Genomic DNA, 24,857 nt, shown 5'->3' with positions numbered 1-24,857 from the left:
TCCATCTCTTCACTTATTGTGCCAATCCTCCATTTCTGTCATTCAATTAAACATACACCCATCAATCTATAATTTCATCCATCCATCCATCTATCCATCCATCCATCCAATTTAAAATCCATAAAACCTTCCATCAGTTGATCGATCCACCATCCAGCCTTGCAGCAATACATCTTTTTCTATCCACAGTTCATCCACTTATTTAATTTATTTATTAATCCTTTATAATTTCATCCATCAATCAATCTATCCATACACCTGGAAAACATCCTTTCACTTTGTTTTAAATTCCATTCATCCACCCATCCAATCGTTTAGTTATCCATCCATCTATCCATCCACCCATCCATCCATCCATCCACCCATCCATCCATCCAGCCATCCATCCATCCATTCATTCAACATTCCATTTATCCATTCATTCAGTTATCTATCCATCCATCCATCCATCCATCCATCCATCCATCCATCCATCCAGTTAATCTTTTGAATTAAATTACAGAGGAACGTTCTCCAGTGGAACGAAGCTGCCGAAAGCTGTTGTTCGCTACAGAAACATTTTCTAAAGCTGAGGAGATGAGGCAGAATCCACTGGAGCAGGAGTGACTGAAGGAGGAGAGATTAAACAAAGACCCATAAATACATTTACAGTCTGTGTCATTGCTCTGCTCTAAATGTCAGCCAGTGTTTGACTGAATTGGGCGCCGGACTCTTTCTGACCCTGCCATTACACGCCAACGAGAGTGCGTGAGGCCGTTTCCATGGCAACGAATTAACCAATCCAGTGAGACATGGATCATATGTCATTTGCTGAAGCGTCGGATCGCGCCCTGGTCTCTCTCCTACACGGACCACACACACACACACACACACACACACACAGACTAACAGGAACTATTTCACTCCTCAATCAGATCTCTTCAGGTTCGATTGGAATGTAGTTAATTAGCCAAGTGTATTAGTTTTGGACCTGAGCTACAAGGCTAATGTTCCTGAATAGCTAGTGCTTTAACACTGTGCACATCGCATGCCTGAAATTGTACCACCTTGTTGTATATCAGGATATAACACACACACACACACACCTACTATCTCCCTCATATACACCAGAATATAATCACACACACACACACACACACACTTACTATCTCCTTAATCCTCACACACACACACACACACACACACACACACACACCTACTATCTCCCTCATATACACCAGAATATAATCACACACACACACACACACACACTTACTATCTCCTTAATCCTCACACACACACACACACACACCTACTATCTCCTTCATACACACATGAACATAATCACACACACACTCACACACACACACTCTTATTATCTCTGTTAGCTAATCCTAAACCTTGCTTCATAATCTACAACTACTTCCTCAGTGGATCATCGTATGAACTATTTTCTATTTAACTGGATGGTTTTGATTAAAAGGAAGTCATCTCCATTTCTCACACACACACACACACACACACACACACACACGTCACCCTCGTCGGTTATAAAAATAGCAGTGTGCATGGAGGGGAGTGTGAAGTTAAATGGCCCCCAGTATGGAGTTGCTATTTTTGGATCTGGTTACTGTGGTAACTGCACGGGAATTGGTTTTTAACTCCACTACAGCTGGGCATCTTCCAGCTCGTTTTCTCCTCAGAGCGACAGCGAGTTAACGAAGGCTCACAGTCGGAGACCATCCTGTTCCTTCCCAACACGTCTGTGCTTTTAGGGAGTAGGTTGAGGTTTGGCCGTGCATACAAATTGCAGCTTAACTCACAAGTGATGCTTGTGTGTGTGTGTGTGTTTGTGCATGTGTGTGAATATGATTTGATATTTATAGGCTGATGCTCGAAATCTGTAGATGTCTAAACCATAATATTCACTTCAGAGATGTGAGAGCATCTAAGAGCTCTTTCTCCTTAAGTTTTTGACTTCTTTTGTTGCCGTGGCAACACCTAGCATCACTAGCAGTGATGTCATTATTGTTCTGGCTGTTGAGGTTTAAGTGTCTTTCACCGGATAAGGAGAAATCCTTCATTCACTCTTAGAAGACAATCCTGAAGCTTAATCCAGTTTTCCAGATTTCCGAATTTATTTTTTTTCTAAATTGAAATGAGTTTTTGGGCAGCACACTGGCTTAGCACTGTTGCCTCACAGCAAGAAGGTCCTGGGTTCAAATCCTGGGTTTGAACAGGCAGGGGCCTTTCTGTGTGGAGTTTGCATGTTCTCCCCGTGCCTGTGTGGGTTTACTCCGGGTACTCCAGTTTCCTCCCACAGTCCAAAAACATGTACATTAGGTTGATTGGTAATTCTAAATTGCCCATAGGAGTGAGTGTGAGTGTGTGTGGTTGTCTGTCTATATGTGTGGCCCTGTGATGGACTGGTGACCTGTCCAGGGTGTACCCCTGCCTTTCAGCCAGTGTGTGCTGGGATAGACTCCAGCAGATCCCTGTTACTCTAATTAGGAATAAAGTGGGTATAGAAAATGGATGGATGGATGAAATGAGTTTTCCAAGATGAAACTGAATCTTCCCAGATTGTGCAGTGTGTTCCCAGATCTAATGAAGTTTTCCTAGAATGACTTGAGATTTTCTGGATGCCTTTTCCAGAAGTCTTTCCCAGATCAAATTTAGTTTTCTTGATTAATTACATTTTACCAGGTGAAATTAATTGAAAATATCAAATTGAGTTTTTCCAAAACTTCCCCAGATCTTACAGATTATTCCAGATTTTTCAAAAATTTTTCTAGATCAAAATTTTCACAGATTGAACTGAACTGTTCCAGCTGGTTAGTCTCAGCATGTTTAAATTCTCTTAAAAAGCGGATTGTTTTCTGTTTTCACACATCAGTAAGACAGACATCAGTGTTTTTCTATTGTCCTGACCTCTCCTTCAGTCCTGTTCTGGATTAAACATGTCCTGCAGCAACACTGTGGGTTTATTGTTAGACAGAACATTTATCTCAGTCTGAAAAAGGCAACTCTGATGTTTTGTCATTTCTATAGAAAACTAATGGAGGTTCCTTGAAAAGAAACACAATATCTGGGAATTCTGAGGTTTAATATAGTTTCAGCTGCTGATTTATGTGTTGCATGATGCAGAATGTCCTTTCATTCAATACTGGAGCTGAAATAGAATTTGTACTGATTTACTCTCCATACTATACAGATAGAGAGATGAACAGAGGGATGGAGGGATAGCAAAGTGTTTACTTTATACTGTATGTATCTCCAGTGAGCTTGGCCACGCCCCCTTCACTGATACAGACAGTTACACAAGCCACACCTCCTTCACTGATACAGACAGTTACACAAGCCACACCTCCTTCACTGATACAGACAGTTACACAAGCCACACCTCCTTCACTGATACAGACAGTTACACAAGCCACACCTCCTTCACTGATACAGACAGTTACACAAGCCACACCTCCTTCACTGATACAGACAGTTACACAAGCCACACCTCCTTCACTGATACAGACAGTTACACAAGCCACACCTCCTTCACTGATACAGACAGTTACACAAGCCACACCTCCTTCACTGATACAGACAGTTACACAAGCCACACCTCCTTCACTGATACAGACAGTTACACAAGCCACACCTCCTTCACTGATACAGACAGGTACACAAGCCACACCTCCTTCACTGATACAGACAGGTACACAAGTATACTATACTAGTTTACATAACTAAACAAGACATTATCCAGGAAACTGAATTTGTAGAATGTCTATTCTGGATTTTTAAAAAATGTCTAAAATGTCAACAGTGTAGATAAATCTGTTTTCTTATGATGATTTAAAAGTTATTAATATCAGAAGGGGCGGGGCCATTGAAATGATGCTGCATTTTGAAATGGTCAAGATGGTTAATACACTACATGAGAGTGTTTGATGAGCGAAGTGTTTGTTTGTGTGTGTGTGTGTGTGTGTGTGTGTTTGTGTTTGTGGACACTTTTAGACAGCTGACAGCTGATGACACACACACACACACACACACACGAAACATAACATATTCACAGGGTTCCTGTTTATATAAAGGCTTCCCACCCACTCACTCCCACCGAAACATTAACACACACACACACACACACACACACACAAGCAGCCATTTCTGTTCATCTCAGATTTCTATGGAAATAAATTCAGGAATCAGATGTACACAGTGTTCCCCTCATCACTAACTCAGTCGACCGGCCTGAACATCTCTTACTCTGAAATATTTATTTCTGCATAAACAGGTTAAGAAAATTTTGCATAAAAATATTATGCAAATCAAATGTGAGCTACTGCACCATCAAATTCACTTCTAACATAAAAACCTGACACACCTCATCTCTTTGTCTTGGTTGTGTCTCATTAACTTCAGGAAAGGACAGTGTTAAATGTAACAATAAATGGATAAAATGTATGCTTGACTGTCCTGCACAGAGTCCTGACCTTAGACCCACAGAACTCCTTTGGGATGAATTTGAGCGGAGACTGTGATCCAGCTCAAAACTGGGACGTCTGCCTTTACATGCACATGAATGTAATATGGAGTTGTCCCGCCCTTTGCAGCTATAACAGCTTCGACTCTTCTGGGAAGGCTTTCCACAAGGTTTAGGAGTGTGTTTATGGGAATTTTTGACCATTCCTCTAGAAGCACATTTGTGAGGTCAGGCACTGATGTTAGATGAGAAGGTCTGTCTCACAGTATCCACTCTAATTCACCCCAAAGGTGTTCTATGGGGTTGAGGTCAGGACTCTGTGCAGGCCAGTCAAGTTCCTCCACACCAAACTCACTCATCCATGTCTTTATGGACCTTGCTTTGGTCACTGGTGTGCAGTCATGTTGGAACAGGAAGGGGTCATCCCCAAACTGTTCCCACAAAGAGCATGAAATTGTCCAAAATTCCTTTCTTTTCACTGGAACTAAGGGGCTGAGCCCAACCCCTGAAAAACCTGAATTGAATGATTTGGAGGGATGTCCCAAAACTTTTCAGTTTAATTAAATTGATGTTAGACTACACAGAAATAAATAACGATAATATTTACATTTTCTGTTAAAAATATTTGAAATATTTGAAAACTTAAATATTTCAAAATTAAAAATCTTTTTTTAATTTTAAATAAATAATGAAATAAGAAAATTAATCTGCCAATACATAAAACAAGCTAGAAATTGTGTCTAGTAATTGATGTAGTAATGCTATCTTTGTTTTATTCTAATCTCATCATGATATTAAATATATTAAATAATTGACACTGTTTTCACTTGATACACACGTATAGAAATAAACGTATAGAAATAAAATATCTTTATTTAAGCTATTAGAATGAACACAGTTGTATTAAAAATACAGTTAATATTTGTAAAATGTAATAAGTTTTGCTTATGAGATTTCTACAGTGTTTCTGTGTGTGTGTGTGTGTCTGTATTTATGAAAAATTTAATAAGAACTGGAGTCCACACATTACATAAGCATTACATAAGCAATAAGGAAATGCTGGTGAATTACCCATCATGCACTGCAGCCGGCACTCAGCTGCTAGATGCAGGAGCTTGCAATTTTTTCTTTAAAGTGAATAAAATAATAAATAATAAATAATAAATAATAAATAATAAATAATAAATAATAAATAATAAATAATAAATAATAAATAATAAATAACAACAACAACAATAATAATAATAATTAATTAAAACCTTCTTTTCTTTGCACACCTGAGCCAAACTAAAGATAATTCTAATGCATCTTTTCTTCACACTAACTAACTAACTAACTAACTAACTAATTAACTATAAAATAAATAATAAAGAAAAGTTAATAAACGTTACAAATGTATTAATTTCATGTATTATTGCACCATTAATCTATTACTAAAGTGATGTAATAAATATGAAGGAGTCCCGAAATTTACATATAGACCTGCAGTAAACTTGAAAACCACCCCATTTCCATGGCAACACGCAGACATGGTATTTGTAGCAAGGAACAAAGCGAGAGAAGAAGAAGAAGAAGAAGAAGAAGAAGGAGAAGAAGAGAGAGAGAGAGAGAGAGAGAGAGAAGAGAGTTAGAGAGAAAGAAAGAGAGAGAGACAGAGAGAGATATGGGTAAAGAGGCAGAAAGTGTGTGTGTGTGTGTGTGAGAGAGAGAGAGAGAGAAGAGAGTTAGAGAGAAAGAAAGAGAGAGAGAGAGACAGAGAGAGATATGGGTAAAGAGGCAGAAAGTGTGTGTGTGTGTGTGAGAGAGAGAGAGAGAGAGAGAGGATTTCTTTTTTCACATTGCTCTGGTGATCCCGGCTCAGAGCTTTGATGAAAGTGGACTCTAATTTCTCCTTGATTCCGGTTTTTGTTTGGATGTGTTTGTTGTTGTTTCCCCCTTTAAAGTCCTCCTTTAAAGAATCCTCCGTCTTGTTGAAAATGCTGTGCTATTTGCGCTAATGTGTTTAGCATCCAGTGCTAGGCATAAGTCAGTGCTAGATTAAAGCCGGAGTGGTGGCAGGGATCGAGAACACCCAGCTCCTTTCCTTCTCTCGGGGGTGTGCTTTAATAAAGACAAAGATTGAAGATTGATCTGAAACGAAACAAACAAAATACAATTACAGGAAGAATTTGATTGGAGTACAACTTTAGATCTTCTTCTACGCCTAAATGTAATGAACAAAGGATGAGATGGTGGAGGAGATAGTGAGTGACCATCTACGTGTATGTATAAATGTAATGAGAAGTGTGTAGTGTCCAGTTAGTGTAGAGCTTCTTGAGTAACTGTAGAGGTCCATCATGTTGCAGAGTGTGATGTCACTGCAGCTCAGAGAACAAACAGTGGAGATGTTCAGCAAAAGAACCCTGGAGTCAATGGGACTAATGTACAGAACCGTCTAATGTACAGAACCATCTAATGTACAGAACTGTGTAATGTACAGAACACTCTAATGTACAGAACCGTCTAATGTACAGAACTGTGTAATGTACAGAACACTCTAATGTACAGAACACTCTAATGTACAGAACTGTCTAATGTACAGAACTGTCTAATGTACAGAACTGTGTAATGTACAGAACACTCTAATGTACAGAACTGTCTAATGTACAGAACTGTGTAATGTACAGAACTGTCTAATGTACAGAACTGTGTAATGTACAGAACTGTCTAATGTACAGAACTGTGTAATGTACAGAACACTCTAATGTACAGAACTGTCTAATGTACAGAACACTCTAATGTACAGAACTGTCTAATGTACAGAACTGTGTAATGTACAGAACTGTGTAATGTACAGAACACTCTAATGTACAGAACTGTCTAATGTACAGAACTGTGTAATGTACAGAACTGTCTAATGTACAGAACTGTGTAATGTACAGAACTGTCTAATGTACAGAACTGTGTAATGTACAGAACTGTGTAATGTACAGAACTGTCTAATGTACAGAACTGTGTAATGTACAGAACACTCTAATGTACAGAACTGTCTAATGTACAGAACCATCTAATGTACAGAACTGTGTAATGTACAGAACTGTGTAATGTACAGAACCATCTAATGTACAGAACTGTGTAATGTACAGAACACTCTAATGTACAGAACTGTCTAATGTACAGAACCATCTAATGTACAGAACTGTGTAATGTACAGAACTGTGTAATGTACAGAACACTCTAATGTACAGAACCGTCTAATGTACAGAACTGTGTAATGTACAGAACTGTGTAATGTACAGAACACTCTAATGTACAGAACTGTCTAATGTACAGAACCATCTAATGTACAGAACTGTGTAATGTACAGAACTGTGTAATGTACAGAACTGTCTAATGTACAGAACTGTGTAATGTACAGAACTGTGTAATGTACAGAACCATCTAATGTACAGAACTGTGTAATGTACAGAACTGTGTAATGTACAGAACCATCTAATGTACAGAACTGTGTAATGTACAGAACTGTGTAATGTACAGAACACTCTAATGTACAGAACTGTGTAATGTACAGAACTGTGTAATGTACAGAACCATCTAATGTACAGAACTGTGTAATGTACAGAACTGTGTAATGTACAGAACACTCTAATGTACAGAACCGTCTAATGTACAGAACTGTGTAATGTACAGAACTGTGTAATGTACAGAACACTCTAATGTACAGAACTGTGTAATGTACAGAACACTCTAATGTACAGAACTGTCTAATGTACAGAACCATCTAATGTACAGAACTGTCTAATGTACAGAACTGTGTAATGTACAGAACTGTCTAATGTACAGAACTGTGTAATGTACAGAACCATCTAATGTACAGAACTGTGTAATGTACAGAACTGTGTAATGTACAGAACCATCTAATGTACAGAACTGTGTAATGTACAGAACACTCTAATGTACAGAACTGTGTAATGTACAGAACTGTGTAATGTACAGAACTGTGTAATGTACAGAACCATCTAATGTACAGAACTGTGTAATGTACAGAACTGTGTAATGTACAGAACTGTGTAATGTACAGAACACTACACTCTCCAGCACTTCCTCTTTTACTGCCTTCTGCTAGTGCTCATAGTTTCCACATCACACCTCAGCCTTACATCATCTCCCTCAGTGTCTGTCTGTCTCCCTTAGTGTCTCTTTCTCCCTCAGTGTCTGTCTGTCTCCCTCATTGTCTCTGTCTCCCTCAGTGTCTGTCTGTCTCCCTCATTGTCTCTGTCTCCCTCAGTGTCTGTCTGTCTCCCTCATTGTCTCTGTCTCCCTCAGTGTCTGTCTCCCTCAGTGTCTGTCTGTCTCCCTCATTGCCTCTGCCTCCCTCAGTGTCTCAGTCTCTCTGTGTCTGTCTGTCTCCCTCAGTGTTTCTGTCTCTCTCAGTGTCTCTGTCTCTCTGTGTCTGTCTGTCTCCCTCAGTGTCTCTGTCTCTCTCAGTGTCTGTCCCTCTATTACAGTGTCTCTGTCTCTCTCAGTGTCTCTGTCTCTCTGTGTCTGTCTGTCTCCCTCAGTGTCTCTGTCTCTCTCAGTGTCTGTACCTCTATTACAGTGTCTCTGTCTCTCTCAGTGTCTCTGTCTCTCTGTGTCTGTCTGTCTCCCTCAGTGTCTGTCTGTCTCTCTCAGTGTCTGTCTGTCTCCATCAGTGTCCTGTCTGTCTCTCTCAGTGTCTCTGTCTCTCAGTGTCTGTCTGTCTCCCTCAGTGTCTGTCTATCTCAGTGTCTGTCTGTCTCCCTCAGTGTCTCCCTCCCTCCCTCCCTCCCTCCCTCCCTCAGTGTCTCTGTCTCTCTCAGTATCTGTCTGTCTATCTCAGTGTCTCTGTCTCCCTCAGTGTCTGTCTGTCTATCTCAGTGTCTGTCTGTCTATCTCAGTGTCTGTCTGTCTCCCTCAGTGTCTGTCTGTCTGTCTGTCTCTCTCTCTCTCTCTCTCAGTGTTTCTGTCTCTCTCTCTCTCTCTCTCTCTCTCTCTCTCTCTCAGTGTCTGTCTGTCTCCCTCAGTGTCTCTGTCTCCCTCAGTGTCTGTCTGTCTCTTTCAATGTCTCTGTCTCCGTCAGTGTCTCTGTCTCTCAGTGTCTCTCTCAATGTCTGTCTGTCTCTCTAAGTGTTTCTCAATGTCTGTTTGTCTCTCCCAGTGTCTCTCAATGTCTGCCTTTCTCTCTCAGTGTCTCTCAATGTCTCTAAATATCTAGCTGTCTCTCTCAGTGTCTCTCTCAATGTCTGTCTGTCTCTCTAAGTGTTTCTCAATGTCTGTTTGTCTCTCCCAGTGTCTCTCAATGTCTGCCTTTCTCTCTCAGTGTCTCTCAATGTCTCTAAATATCTGGCTGTCTCTCTCAGTGTCTCTCTCAATGTCTGTCTCTCTCTCTAAGTGTTTCTCAATGTCTGTTTGTCTCTCCCAGTGTCTCTCAATGTCTGCCTTTCTCTCTCGGTGTCTCTCTCAATGTCTGTCAGTCTCTCTCAGTGTTTCTCAGTGTCTGTCTTTCTCTCTCTGTGCCTCTCACCGTCTCTCTCTATGTCTGTCGGTCTCTTTCAGTGTCTCTCTCTTTCTCAGTGTCTCTCAATGTCTTTCTCAATGTCTGTCTGCCTCTCTCAGTGTCTCTCAGTGTCTGTCTTTCTCTCTATGTGTCTCTCAGTGTTTGTCTCTCTTAGTGTCTCTCTCAATGTCTGTCTGTCTCTCTCAGTGTCAGTGTATCTCAATGTCTGTCTCATTCAGTGCCTCTCATTGTCTCTCACAGTGTATCTCAGAGTGTACCTTTTCTCTCTCTCTCTCTCTCTCTCTCTCTCTCTGATTTTCTAATCTTTCCATTTTACAGATCCACAAAATAAACAAACTTTAAGTAATTCTCTAATGAATCTGTCACTAAACATTTCCACAATGCTTCATCTCCTCATTTCTTCCGTTCTTTAGGATTTCATGTCTCTGAGATTAGTTTTATTCACTAAGCTTTCATGTCTCTCCTGCTGAGTGTTTATAGATCTCTCTGGAGCTCAGAGGAGACAATGCTCAGGGTGTTTAATCCCTAATGTGTGTATTACACAGCTCTGAGATCTCTACAGAACACCACGTCTGCTCTGACTCTTATTCACACGCCCTCTACTCTGATCTGAAAGCTCTGATCTTCTAAAGCGAATGTTCAGAGAACAGTGTAGCGTTTTCTCCTGTCGCGCAAAATGTAGTCGCTTTGCTTCTTTAGTCACGAGCTAATAAAAAGAGTTTGAGACATCATTAGATTCAGAAAAACAGAAAAAATAGCAGATTAATGCTTTTAAGGTTTAAAAAAAAACACACTAACAAACTTATACACGTTTCCAAACACTCCCACACACTCAAACACACTCCCACACACTAAACACACTCCCACACACTCAAACACACTCCCACACACTCAAACACACTCCCACACACTCAAACACACTCCCACACACTCAAACACACTCCCACACACTAAACACACTCCCACACACTCAAACACACTCCCACACACTCAAACACACTCCCACATACTCAAACACACTCCCACACACTCAAACACACTCCCACACACTCAAACACACTCCCACATACTCAAACACACTCCCACACACTAAACACACTCCCACACACTCAAACACACTCCCACACACTCAAACACACTCCCACATACTCAAACACACTCCCACACACTCAAACACACTCCCACACACTCAAACACACTCCCACACACTCAAACACACTCCCACATACTCAAACACACTCCCACACACTAAACACACTCCCACACACTCAAACACACTCCCACACACTAAACACACTCCCACACACTCAAACACACTCCCACACACTCAAACACACTCCCACATACTCAAACACACTCCCACACACTCAAACACACTCCCACATACTCAAACACACTCCCACACACTAAACTCACTATCAAACACTCCCACACACTCAAACACACTCCCACACACTCAAACACACTCCCACACACTCAAACTCACTCCCACACACTCAAACACACTCCCACACACTCAAACACACTCCCACATACTCAAACACACTCCCACACACTCAAACAAACTCCCACACACTAAACTCACTCCCACACACTAAACTCACTATCAAACACTCCCACACACTCAAACACACTCCCACACACTCAAACACACTCCCACACACTCAAACACACTCCCACACACTAAACTCACTCCCACACACTCAAACACACTCCCAAACACTCCCAAACACTCCCACACACTCAAACACACTCCCAAACACTCAAACACACTCCCAAACACTCCCACACACTCAAACACTCCCACACACTCAAACACACTCCCAAACACTCCCACACTCTAAAAAACAGTCCCAAACACTCAAACACTCCCACACACTCAAACACTCCCACACACTCAAACACTCCCACACACTCAAACACACTCCCAAACACTCAAACACACTCCCAAACACTCCCACACTCTAAAAAACAGTCCCAAACACTCCCACACACTCCCACATGTTCCCAAACACTCCCACACCCTCCCAAACACTCCCACATGTTCCCAAACACTCCCACACAATGAAACATCCCTGGGTGTTTTTTTTAGAAGAGGCTTAGTGGCTGTGTTCTGGGTTTGGTGGCTGTGTGCAGGTGGATGTCTTTTTGATGGATTGTATGTGAGCTTTAATGACACTTTGATCCTGCTGCCTGTCTCCTCCTGCACACTGCCGGGAAATCTTATTTTCTCCGTTTTATGGCTCCATCTCTCTCTCAAGAGAAACAGAGCGACACAAATTGATGGATCGGCTCATTAGCGTAGCGTTGTTTCTCCGTTAAAGGCTGTGATGTATTTAATAAGTTCGGAGCAGGACACAGTACTCATGCTCTGACCCGGTATTGTGATAAATAAGGAATAAAACACTTTATCCTGCGCTGTTAGAGTAAAATCATCAATAAAAGGATGGTTTAATGACACTGTTATATAACACCATGTCCTGAGGTGTTTTGTTCCCCTTTTACCACAGCGCTTCACACCTCATACGCTTTTATCCCGTTACAGTTACATTAACGCTGTGGAACATCTGTAAACAGAGGTTTATTCTTGTTCTCACGTTATAGCAGCTATAAACAGTAGTTTCATCACCAGCCTTTTTTTTCTTTTTCTTTTTTGAAGATAATGGAGAATACAACACAGCTTACAGCATTTGGTCAAAACCTTTATCTTTAGCATTATAACAGGTTCACTGGGTCATGGACTAAGCATATCATCAGGCTAAATCTTGTTAGCAACAAACGAATAGACAACAAGTGCTAGTTTAAGTATTTCAGGAAGAGGTAGGTCTTAACAGCTTTGTTGCTGCTCTAACAAACAGGTCTGTGCGGGATGAATGAAGCGTTTGTATAGCTGCATTGCATTCTGGGACTTTGAGTCCAAACTTTGCACCATTCTATATACCTCTCATTAATGTGACGTGAAAATGTTGTAGCTGGAAAATGGCGAGTGAGGAACACGTTTGGCTTTGAGGCGTTAACTGTAGCTTAGTGGTTAAGGTGTTGGACTACTGACTGGAAGGTTGTGAGCCGGAATCCCAGGTCCATCAAGCAGCCGAGGAGATTAATTGAGATAAAATTGTAAATTGCTCTGAATAAGGGCGTCTGCCGAATGCCAGAAATGTAAATGATATAGCAGTAACAGTGTCCCTCTGTGACATCAGAGTGACACACATGACTGCTAACTTCTCACTGGATAATGAAGCAACCAAAACATTTATGATAAACAAATCACAATTCTTTCATATCTCTATAGATATCAATAGATTTAATGTGTTTAGGATGCTATCACACTATACGTTCATTCCAATGAGACAGATTTTTATTATCCAGGGAAACGACACTGAGTAAAATGGCTCATGTTGAGCGAACACCCACGGAGTTCGTGTCGTTCATTCCTGCTAGATCATTTATGCAACATCGACCTGACCTAAAACAGTCACTCTTCTCCTCCATCATGCTTCCTCCCATCCTCAACTGTTAAACATGAAGGCGTCTTGTTTTTTGCCTCACTCTAGGTGTTAATTCTTTAATACGATACTGCAAGGTTTAACTTCACACTATAGTCTGTGTTTATTTTTAATTAGCTTGAGAGGAAATACTTAGTAGGGATGCTGTTACTAAGCAACTTCTTTTGGTTAAATCGACTCTCTCTCTCTCTCTCTCTCTCTCTCTCTCTCTCCCTCTCTGTCTTTCTCTGCAAGGAAGGAAGGAAGCAAGGAGTGCATGTACGTACGTACGTATGTGCGCGCGCGTGTGTCAGAGCGCGCTCGCTTGTGCAACACCTTTCCTTCTGCTACTATAGCATGATTTATTGCGCGTGACGCTCCAAACACTCCACGAACAACGAGTGATGATTGTTTTCCGTGCGTTTCCGGTTTTCCGAGTTGGCTAAATGACATGCATGTGGAGAAAGGTAAGAGCACGTCGTACATGTGTGTGTGTGAAGGTATCTGTCATCTCTCATGCTCACGAGCGCGTGCGCTTTTTATTCTGATAATTTTATTTTATTTGATTTTTTTGCGGTTTTGGAGCTCTCTCTCTCTCTCTCTCTCTCTCTCTCTCTCTCTCTCTCTCTCTCTCTGTGTGTGTGTGTGTGTGTGTATGTGTGTGTTTTATAATGCTGTAAAAGCACAAGGTGTCCAGATTTCTGGATTTTCTGCGATATTTGCTACGCACATCACACACACACACACACACACACACACATACACACACGCAAACTGAGGATGATCCGGGAAGAACTGTGCGCGCGTGCTGCGTTTGTAAACGTTTCCGACATCCCGAGGCGTATATGATTTGATTTTCAATATTTTTGTGGGTGTCTCATAAAGGCACCATCATATTACGCATGCAAATTCAATCTTACTGTTTTTTTCCTTCTTTATTTTCTTCTCTCTGCACTTTATTCCTGAATGCTTCAATATCACAAGGCACACATAATCCTACAATGCATGAAGATGACGTATATAATATTACAATTATTAAAAACAAACAAACAAACAAACAAACAAACAAAAATCCTCGGCATGTCTCCTGAAGTGAATCTGAATCGATCTGAATACCGACTAATCGATGAATTGCTCTCTCTGTTACTCACTCTGTTACAGCTCGCGCTCCGTTTCTGAGACACCTGTAAAACGCTGAGCTTGTTTGTTTTCCTTCTCTCTCTCCACTTTATTGGGCTTCCTAAAGCCACAAAGATCCGATTATGAAGACAGAATTGGTTCATATATCTCATTTTATCCCAAGCTGCCCCGATGCACCATATAACGTTATCTTTGAAAAGGAAGAAAAAGAGAAGAAGACGAGGAAACAACTACATCTCATCATGTTTCCGATCAGCTGATCAACTAATCGATTATTTTGTGGAATTATGCTCTGTTTGGAGGCGCTGATCAAGCCGGTCTATTATTTACATGCGATTTTCGTGTGTTGTTTTCTCTTTTTCCTTTCTTCTTCTTTTTGAAAGAAATGATCACTGTAACGTGAGCTCATTGTTCATGGCTGGTTGATTAATCGATCATTTGTTATTCCGGATTAAAGCACGTGCTCCAGCCTGTTTCCGAGCTCGACTAGGTTATCGAGGCGATCTTATATCTGAAATGTCAAATGTCAATGATTTTCTTCTTCTCTCCTAGCTTTATTCCTGTTTTCAATAATGGATAAGGCAGAACCCTGTAGGTCATGTAGATACAGAGTATAACGATATCCTGTGTTCCCTGGTGTGCAAAATCTCTATAGCTGATCATCGATTATTCGATGAATTTAAATGAAGCCATGTTAGACTTTCCTTACATTTCACATGATTTTGTTTTCTCCTCGCTTACTGCAAACTTCTTTAACAGGTCAGAGTAATAGTGGTGGAGGTTGGTGGTGGTGGGGAGTTAAAATGTAAGCTAAACTATTCAGTTTAATTGGTGACGTCATACTCCGTGATTATTTCATTCCTTCATTTCTTTTTCTGCGTACATTGAAGTGAAAGTGTTTATTAATTCATTAATCGACTGATCACAACGATTATAGCTCGGTTTCCGACTCGATTCTCTCTCTCTCTCTCTCTCTCTCTCTCTTTCTTTCTGTCTGTCTGTCTGTCTGTCTCTCTGTCTGTCTGTCTGTCTGTCTGTCTCTCTCTCTCTCTCTCTCTCTCTCTCTGTACCTGCCTTTCTCTCTCTCTCTCTCTCTCTCTCTCCCTCTCTTTTCCTTCTGAGATGAAGAAGCTGAGGAAGCAGACGGTTCGGACCCTCTCTCTGATCCTCTGCATGTTCTCCTACCTGCTTGTGGGCGCCGCCGTGTTTGACGCGCTCGAGTCGGAGTCGGAGAGCGCGAGGCGGCGCGTGTCCGATCAGCGGCGCGCGGAGCTCAAGGCGCGTTACCGCTTCACGGACGACGACTACCGCGAACTGGAGCGCGTGGTGCTGCGCGCGGAGCCGCACCGAGCCGGGACGCAGTGGAAATTTGCGGGATCCTTTTACTTCGCCATCACGGTCATCACCACGATAGGTGCACGCGCGCACACACACGCACACACACACACGAATGCTTTCCACTGCAAATACCATCACAGACCATTAACCATTAAATATTAAAACCATTACCAACTGGTTTCCAGTATGTACTGTGTTTTGGGCCAAATTCCATTATCCGTTGTCTGTCTACATCATTAAATTATGATCATCAACTTTTATATAAATCTGGATGCCTAATGAGGTCCTAATGGTCGGTTCTGGTGTCCAGTTCCTACCAACATGTAATCTACAAATCGCCAATGGTGTTCTGTTGGTCTTTAATGGTATCCAGTAGCTGTAACATGCCACTGATATAGGACAATAAATTACCAGTAAAGACCCATAGGAATGATTCCATTAGTTTCCATTAAATCCAACACAATTCTCATTACAACCGTTAAGTCCATCACAAATTCTATAAAGGTTTTAATGTAAAATATAAAAATACCAAAATATAAAAATTCTCACACACACACACACACACTCGAAATAATAATCCCACCAAACTAGAAGGATGTGATGCGTGAGCGTTGGTATGTAGCATGTCTGAAATCCACCAATAGGAGGACGGCAAACTCACTTGAAGAAACATGGTAATGTCTGACTCTCTGTCTGTCTGCCTCTCTCTCTCTCTGTCTGTCTCTCTTTTTCTCGTTCTCTGTCTGTCTGTCTCTCTGTCTGTCTCTCTTTTACTTGTTCTCTGCCTGCCTGCCTGCCTGTCTGTCTGTCTCTCTCTCTCTTTCTCTCTCTCTGTCTGTCTCTCTTTTTCTCATTCTCTGTCTGTCTCTGTCTCTCTCTCTCTGTCTGTCTTTCTTTTTCTCATTCTCTGTCTGTCTGTCTGTCTCTGTCTCTCTCTCTGTCTGTCTTTCTTTTTCTCATTCTCTGTCTGTCTGTCTGTCTCTGTCTCTCTCTCTGTCTGTCTTTCTTTTTCTCATTCTCTGTCTGTCTCTGTCTCTCTCTCTCTGTCTGTCTTTCTTTTTCTCATTCTCTGTCTGTCTGACTCTCTTTTTCTCGTTCTCTGTCTGCCTGTCTCTGTCTGTCTGTCTGTCTGCCTCCCTCCCTCCCTCCCTCTCTCTCTCTCTCTCTCTCTCTCTCTCTCTCTCTCTCTCTCTCTCTCTTTCTCTCTCTCTTTGTGTGAGGAATGTGTTTATGTGAAATGTTTTCTGCACAATTAATCAGTGAGAAAGTCCCTATCTTTACTCACAGGTTTATCGTAAGAGGATCTTCATCGTATAATCTGACAGGCATCAGATTTATTGCGATCTCTCACCGTCTGTCAAGTAATACTCTTAAAAGACAGACTGTAGAGATTTACCACTGACTCTAGCTATGAGGTAACGTTTACTTCCTGTTTTTTCCCACTGCAGGTTATGGTCATGCAGCCCCAGGTACGGACGCTGGGAAAATCTTCTGCATGTTTTACGCTGTTCTCGGGATTCCTCTCACTCTGGTCATGTTCCAAAGCCTGGGTGAGAGAATGAACACTTTTGTGCGCTTCCTGCTCCACCGGGGGAAAAAGTGTCTCGGTTTCCGGCGTACGAGCGTCTCCATGGAGAACATGGTCCTCGTGGGCTTCCTGTCCTGCTTGGGAACGTTGTGTTTGGGTGCAGCGGCTTTCTCGCACTTTGAAGGCTGGACGTTCTTCCACGCCTACTACTACTGCTTCATCACGCTCACCACCATCGGCTTCGGAGATTTTGTGGCTCTGCAGAAGAAAGGCGATCTTCAGGAACGGACGCCATACGTGGTCTTCAGCTTCGTGTACATCCTGGTGGGCTTGACGGTGATTGGAGCCTTCCTCAACCTGGTGGTGCTGCGCTTCCTCACCATGAACACAGAGGAGGAGAGGGAACGAGCGTCGCTGAAGAGGAAAGAACGCAACTTGGGCTCTCTCGCGAACCAGAATAGCCATAGCATGCTTTTTTTGCCAATGGAAGAAGGGACGAGTTGCACTAACCTCATCCCGTCTCCGGCGAATGAACGCTACTGTCAGCCAGCTCTTCCTCGCCCTTCCAGTCCGGCTCGCCAGCGCTCACGTCTCAATTCTCTCTGCTCTTGCTGTTACCGCTTCGATTTGTGCCCCAGCCTCATTCCATCTCGACCCGGCTGCAACGTCGATTCAGTTTACTACACTTCCATTTCTTATCGGATCCACGGAGGTTCCTTCACCCGGGAAAACACAGGATTTTCTTCACCGGGAAGCACGCTGTCTCCTGGACACAGTTTCAGAGAACTGCCCCGTTTACGGAGGAAGTCTCTCTGATTGCTAACACAAGAGACAGATATTAAATGCATATATTTTTGTAGCACATACACACAAGAAAACAAAACAAGATCTTTCACTTGGTGTAAAATAATCTGCATGTTTGAATGTTGGTAAATGAGCTAATAATCTGATGTCAATGGAACGGAGGCCAGCGGTAGGTGCTGTGGGCAGGTAAACCTCACGAGTAGGACCCAAGGCTGGGGTTACATTGGTGCCATGACCCGGATGGGAGTGAGGTTTAGGGGGGTGAGTGTAACGGAGGCCAGCGGTAGGTGCTGCGCAGGTAAACCTCACTCCCCTGATCTCAAGAGGCGAACTAGCGACTGATGCTAGAGGCTGCAGTCTTTAGCCTCCTTGTTAGAGCGCCTGCCCACCTCCCATGCTGAAGACCTGGGTTCGAGAGCTGCTCTGAGCAGGCATGAGTCGGACCCGGGGGTGGGGTTACATTGGTGCCGTGACCCGGATGGGAGTGAGGTTTTGGGGGGGGGCAGTGGTAGGTGCAGGTAAACCTCAAGAGGTGAGCTAGAGGCTGCAGTCTTTAGCCTCCTTGTTAGAGTGCCTGCCTCCCATGCTGGAGACCCGGGTTCGAGACCCGCTTGGAGGAGCCGGCGGGTTACATCAACACAACAAACCACTCTTAGTATCTTCCTTCACTCTTATTAGCTGCTTATAACCTCTCATATTTAAAGGAAAAATTAGCTGCTGTTCGGATCATACAGGTCATACAACAGAGATTTTCAGGGTGGACCATCTGGCTTTTTTTTAGTAGAGCACAAGCTAGAGGTGTGTATGGAGACGAGAACCTGATGTAAAAAAAGATCACAGGAGAGTGCTCACATGGTGCTGTGTAATTCGTTTCCTAATAGTACTGTAGTAATACGTCATCAGTAAGCGATTTGCCGAGATAGATGTCTATTTCATTCATGACTACCAATAAAATTCATCAGGTGCAGACAATAATGACAAGAATCAGTGTATAGACCAGGGTTCCTCAAATCTTGCCCTGGAGGGCCAATGCACTGCAGAGTTTAGCTCCAACCTCCTCTACCTGTGATTTTCTAATGATCCTGAAGACATTGATTAGCATGCTCAGGTGTGTTTGATTAAGGTTTGAGCTAAACTCTGCAGGAAAGTGGATATCATGGGCCAGATTTGAGGATATAGACCATTTTTCTGTTAGTAAACATTGTGAGGTTTGTTTGTGGGTGGAGCTTAAGTGGAGCCAGAAAGATTTCCCTGACCTCTTTACAAGCGGTATTTTTGAATGACTGGTCAAAATTCCAATTTATCTGACCATCTTAGGTTTGAAAAACTTTATGTGACGGAATCAGATCAGCCCACCCGTACACGCTCACTCGATGGATGGATGATGTGCCTGGATGACCTCCGGTTGAGTGACCTGACATCTACACTTATCTGACAGACAAAAACTGACCACTTCTGGCAACTGTAGAAAGGGATATGACCCAAACACTTTCCTTTGTTTAGTCTCCGATCGTTAGCTAGCAGTTAGCTAACTTACGTGCTAAAAAATTAGCATTACATGAGAAATCATTGAAATTGCTCCCAAATTTCTGATGAGGTGGACATGCGTAAGAAATATTTCAACAATAGTCTCTTAAACCTTATCTGATATGAAGTATGTGTTGCAAATGCTAGCATTTATGATGATAGTTTTTGTCCAGTCCACTTGTTTTACTGTCTTTAACCACAGCTGTGGTCAGTTTTTTTGGCAGTGACAGGAGGTATGCGATAAAACGTCAAATTGGAGCCTGTACACAACAACACAACAAGATAATATTTGCGTTCCATGCGTAGCTGTACTGGTTTGTATTGCCCACCTCCATTTTCCCTTTCGTTTTGCCTCCGGCTAGCACAGCTAGCAGCACAAAAAGGGTCTATTAGCATCCTAAATGCAGCTCAGTAGAAATCACATGACGAGCTTGTTAGCTCTCCATCAGCTTGTGACCAATATTATAACTCTTAATTTTTCCTAATTGTTATGCAGCTGGATTGTAGGCTGTTTTTCTCCGGAACTTTCCCTATGCTTCCAAAAAAGTGTTTTCCTCACACATATATCATCTTCCAAGTTAATTTTGAGTTGACCAGAGAGCCAGGCATGATGGAGTAGTGTTAGAGCAAACTCATTCCTGTGAATAACAAACTGACTGATTGAATTTACGCCCAATTCTTAAATCAGACACAAGATGACTGTTTTCTATGACGTTTTAAAGCTGTATATCAAGGTCTCTACACTAGAGATGGAACGATATCACTTTGCTTTATTCGAACACCGATACCTCGCGGATCAGTCAGATATCGAAACCCAGACCATTTTTTTCTTTCTCTAAAATCTATGAAGCTTTAAACTACGAAGATTTCTTTTTAATACAGGATAAAACACAACAAACTAACAACACGACTTACTAAAAACTGCAGCTTTCATAGAAAAATTGCAAAAAATATATATAGTAAAGTATATAATAATAATAATAATAATAATAATATTATAAAGAAAATAACAATAATAAAGAAAAATATATATTTAAAAAATAATTTAAAAAAAGTCTCTTTGTATGTACAGTTCCAAAATAAAAAAAAAAAAAAAAACAAACAAACAAAAAAAACAACTATTTTTAATTAGTTACGAGATCAAATCAATAGATCTGATATCTCCAATTCTCGGCATGCTAGCTCTTTGATCAACCTAGTTAACCCTAACTAACCCTAGTTAATATAGTGGTTAGAATAATTCTGCCCTCTTTTTACACTCACGCCATGATTGTAAGCTTTATTAATGCACCGTGTTAATACACATGATTATTAAAATAGCAGCATGCTAATGATAATTACAAAAGAAAAAGTTTCACACCCTCTTATGTAGTAATTATGTAGTTTAACACTGTTTTCTTCTCTAGGTGTGTATAAACACACTCTGTGGGGAGATCACACTGTTTGACTAATTGTAACAGCTCTGAGTGTGATTTTAACGCAACACCTGCCGTGTAAAATTAGCATTTGTTTTCCCCTCACCGAGGGAATAAACATGTCACTTTAAATACGGTTTATTAGTTAGTGAATAGGCGGAGTTAATAGTCTGGAACAAAGTGTGCTATTTCCCACTGAGAATTCAAACACGGGTAAAAAAAAAAGTGTGTGTGAGTACTGTGGGGTATTTATCCAGGACAAAGCTTTCATAGAGAAGTGAACAAACATCCAGGCATCCACACAGTGAAGTAGGTGTGGCCTCTGTGTCTGTCAGTCATAGTGAAGGAGGTGTGGCCTCTGTGTCCGTCAGTCACAGTGAAAGAGGCGTGGCTTTGTTGTCTGTTGTCACAGTGAAGGAGGTGTGGCTTAGTCCTAGTCAGTTATAATAAAGGAGCCGTTGCTCTTATTATGTACCTGTTATTACTAATAAAGTGGGTGTGGCTTAGTCACTGTCAGTTATAATAAAGAGGGTGTGGCTTAGTTCACATGAGTAATTAATAAAGTGGGTGTGGCTTAGTCACTGACAGTTATAATAAAGAGGGTGTGGCTTAGTTCACATGATTTAAAAATAATTGGGTGTGGCTTAGTTTACATGAGTTATAATAAAGGAGCCGTCGCTTAGTCCCTGTCAGTCTCACTGAAGGAGGCGTGGCCTCTGTGTGAATCAATCCCACTGAAGATGTGCATTGTATTGTCTCAGGATAAGAAAAAAATCTACAATATTCCCTAAATCCACCTTTTCTCTGAATGTCACTCACATTATCATCCTGCTATACATTTTCTGTAAAATACAGAAGATAAATGCAAATATCCATATTTAACTGAATGCTTAAGATTTTTGCATGTGGTGAAATAAAATAAACAGCCATATGACGGGATGGTGTGGAAATCTCGAAAAAGAAAATAATGTCTTTTTTCTGCATGAAAACAATGAGAATGAGAAGTTATGAGTGTAAATATGTAAAGGAAAAATTTAAAAGCTAACATACTCACAATATTTAAAAAATATATAAGCAAATTTACACAATATTCCACTTACTCCACATCGATCAGCCAAGAAATTCTGATGTATAATGTTTTATTTATTTATTTATTTTTATTTTCTTCTTTTTTTTCCCCACTAGCAATGTACTAGAAGATTTCCAAATCTTCATGTAATTACTTTAAACTATCTCATTTCTAATAAACATTTTTTGTAAAACAGGTGTGTAAACCTATTATTTGCATTATATTTAAGCCACAATTATTATTATTATTATTTTTTGTTCAGGAGGCGGGGCTCTAACTGCTTTATTTGCATAAAATATGAATAAACGCCATTTGATTATTTTGCTTTGCATGGGTAAAATAATTTTTGGTCATGAGTGCCTAATAATTTGTCCTTGTAACGATTCAGTGAAGCGTTTGGTTTGTATTTGACGCATGACTTGAGCTCTTCACACACTCGCCTGTGTACTTTAACTGTGAATTTAACGCTTTTCCACGACATTGTTTTGCTTGGCTTGTTTGTTGCTGGTCGCTGTTAAAACTTCATCGTGATCGCGGTCATGAGCTTTGTCTCGAAATTATAAGGCTGCACTTACGTAGTAAAGTGTTTAATAATGTAGAAAATCCAGAAATTTGGTGTGTAGACTTATCTGAAGGTCACATGTGATGGTAAAAAGTTCCTGGTTAAAGTCAGAACTCAAAGACAGTCTAGAATAGGACACAAGTCTGCGATTTGAGACACAGCGCTAGTTTGTTTAGTCGGTTATGGACACATGGTGCTAACTGCCCTGAATGTTTGTGTTAAGTAGCGAGAATGTGCCCAAGTAGCGCTCCAGACAACCGCAGGATAAGCTATCTTGTGTAGCTTTTCTGCATACGTTCTTCAGGTGGTATCTGATGGTTCTATGTATATCTTTACAACAACACATCTAAAATCCCAGAACAGTTTAGTTAGATGGTAAACCAAACAGGTAAAAAAAAGTCAAATAAATCTGACAGGTCCTTCCTACCCACATGCCGTGTGACCCTATAACTCCACTCTGGAGTGGGGGGGTGGGGGAGTCAGTGCTGACATTGCTCTCTGTCCTGGCCTATAGAACAAACTATAACTGACATTGCACATTACTTATCTCTTATTCCTTTAAAACTCTGGTATTTAGTATTTTTTGTTAGATTTTATTTTATTATAGGTTATTTGTTATATTTTTTGTTAGATTTTGTACCCTTAAACACCTAATATTTTGTATTATTTTGTTATACTCCAATCTTACTTTTTATTTATTACATTATTACCTATGCTTGTGGATATTGCTGGAAGTTGTAAATTTCCCATTGGGATGAATAAAATAAAATATCTATCTATCCATCCATCCATCCATCCATCCATCCATCCATCCATCCATCCATCCATCCATCCATCCATCCATCCCCCCATCCATGGAATGTATGAATGAATGAGTGAATGAACGAGTCAGTCAGTCTGTCTGTTTGACTGTCTATCCAGTCCCCTCGATTATAAAAGGTGAACCTATTTAGAAAGCTTCTGGCCTTAATGCCCTTGAACAACCCCCATCTATCCTAGGTTTTATATTTTCTAAAAAAAAAAAGTGTTCTAAACGTCTCTATCAACAGGCATAAAAATCAATGAGAAGTAATCTCTCGCTCTGTCTCTCTCTCTCTCTCTCTCTCTCTCTCTCTCTGGTTCCTGATATTGTGTGCTTTGCATGCTGATAACACAGTTAAACCATCTTTTCCTGCAGGGTTTGGGTCAAAAGTTCAGTTCCACCTTCCTCAGAGCATTTCTGTTCCTCATTTCTGTTCCTCAGGAAGATATAAATGAATCTTGCTTCTACACTGATTGTGTTTCAAGTCACAGGCCACATCACTGCACTCACAGCTGCAGGGTTTGATCCTGAGCCTAGGGTCAAAATCCATGAATCAAGTTCTCCCATATCTGTGTGGGTTCCTTCCAGGTTCTCCAGCTCTCTGTCCAAAAACATGGCAGTTCCTTAAACTCCACTGTAACTGTGTTAGCAATACAACAACATCAACAAACATGACAATGTCCCTCTGTGACATAATGAACATTTGCTAACTTCTTACAGGAATAATGGAGTAACAAATTAGCACCAGAATTGTGAAACACATCACGAATATTTCCACAAGTTCCAGGGTGTTAATGAGCTCTGTTTAATGGTACAGTTTCAGATTTTGTTATTGCAGAGCTATTTTTTTAATATCTTTTGTAAACTTTTATTTCTTTTAACTGAGATAAATGAAAGACTATGAATCATGAACGAGAAACAGTGATGCTAGACAACACCATGAACATGATGCAAATAAAGTTAATGACCTCTGACACTTAAGAGAACTAGAAGAGTGACCTGGTCATGTGACTCACATGCAGGAGGAAGTAAGCGTGTGAAGGGCAATGGCTTATGGGTGTTGTAGTCCAGTTCTACTAATATGCCTTCATTCTGTTTTGAAGTGAATAGCATTGACTGTGTCGTTAAAAATGGTTGGGATATATTAGACAGTGGAGGAACAGTCAGTTACCAAAATTGGATGTGTTTAGGAAGCAGGAAAATGAAC

The 24,857-nt window shown here is 41.1% G+C and overlaps 1 protein-coding gene across 2 annotated transcripts; it reads left to right on the top strand.

Moving 5' to 3' along the window:
- Positions 1 to 13,698: 13,698 nt before the first annotated feature.
- kcnk15 (potassium channel, subfamily K, member 15) lies at positions 13,699 to 23,499 on the top strand. Of its 2 annotated transcripts, none has more exons than XM_058409226.1 (3): positions 13,699 to 13,932; positions 15,734 to 16,019; positions 17,392 to 23,499. In XM_058409226.1, exons 1-3 carry the CDS (start codon positions 13,912 to 13,914, stop codon positions 18,285 to 18,287), a joined length of 1,203 nt encoding a protein of 400 aa, XP_058265209.1. In that variant the 5' UTR covers positions 13,699 to 13,911; the 3' UTR covers positions 18,288 to 23,499. The 2 variants fall into 2 exon arrangements, with proteins under 2 accessions (XP_058265209.1, XP_058265208.1); XM_058409225.1 differs by having other exon boundaries at positions 15,728 to 16,019.
- The last annotated feature ends 1,358 nt before the right edge of the window (positions 23,500 to 24,857 follow it).

The sequence above is a fragment of the Hemibagrus wyckioides genome, linkage group LG15 (assembly GCF_019097595.1).
Source record: "Hemibagrus wyckioides isolate EC202008001 linkage group LG15, SWU_Hwy_1.0, whole genome shotgun sequence".
Lineage (NCBI taxonomy): Eukaryota > Metazoa > Chordata > Actinopteri > Siluriformes > Bagridae > Hemibagrus > Hemibagrus wyckioides.
This window is presented reverse-complemented; position numbering and strand designations above follow the sequence as displayed.

Bases quoted from the DNA above. Each gene is read 5' to 3' on its own strand.
- kcnk15 (XM_058409225.1), top strand. From the start codon at position 13,912: ATGACATGCATGTGGAGAAAG. The intron at 13,933-15,727 runs GTAAGAGCACGT...TTTCCTTCTGAG, and splicing joins TGACATGCATGTGGAGAAAG to ATGAAGAAGCTGAGGAAGCA. The intron at 16,020-17,391 runs GTGCACGCGCGC...TTCCCACTGCAG, and splicing joins CACGGTCATCACCACGATAG to GTTATGGTCATGCAGCCCCA.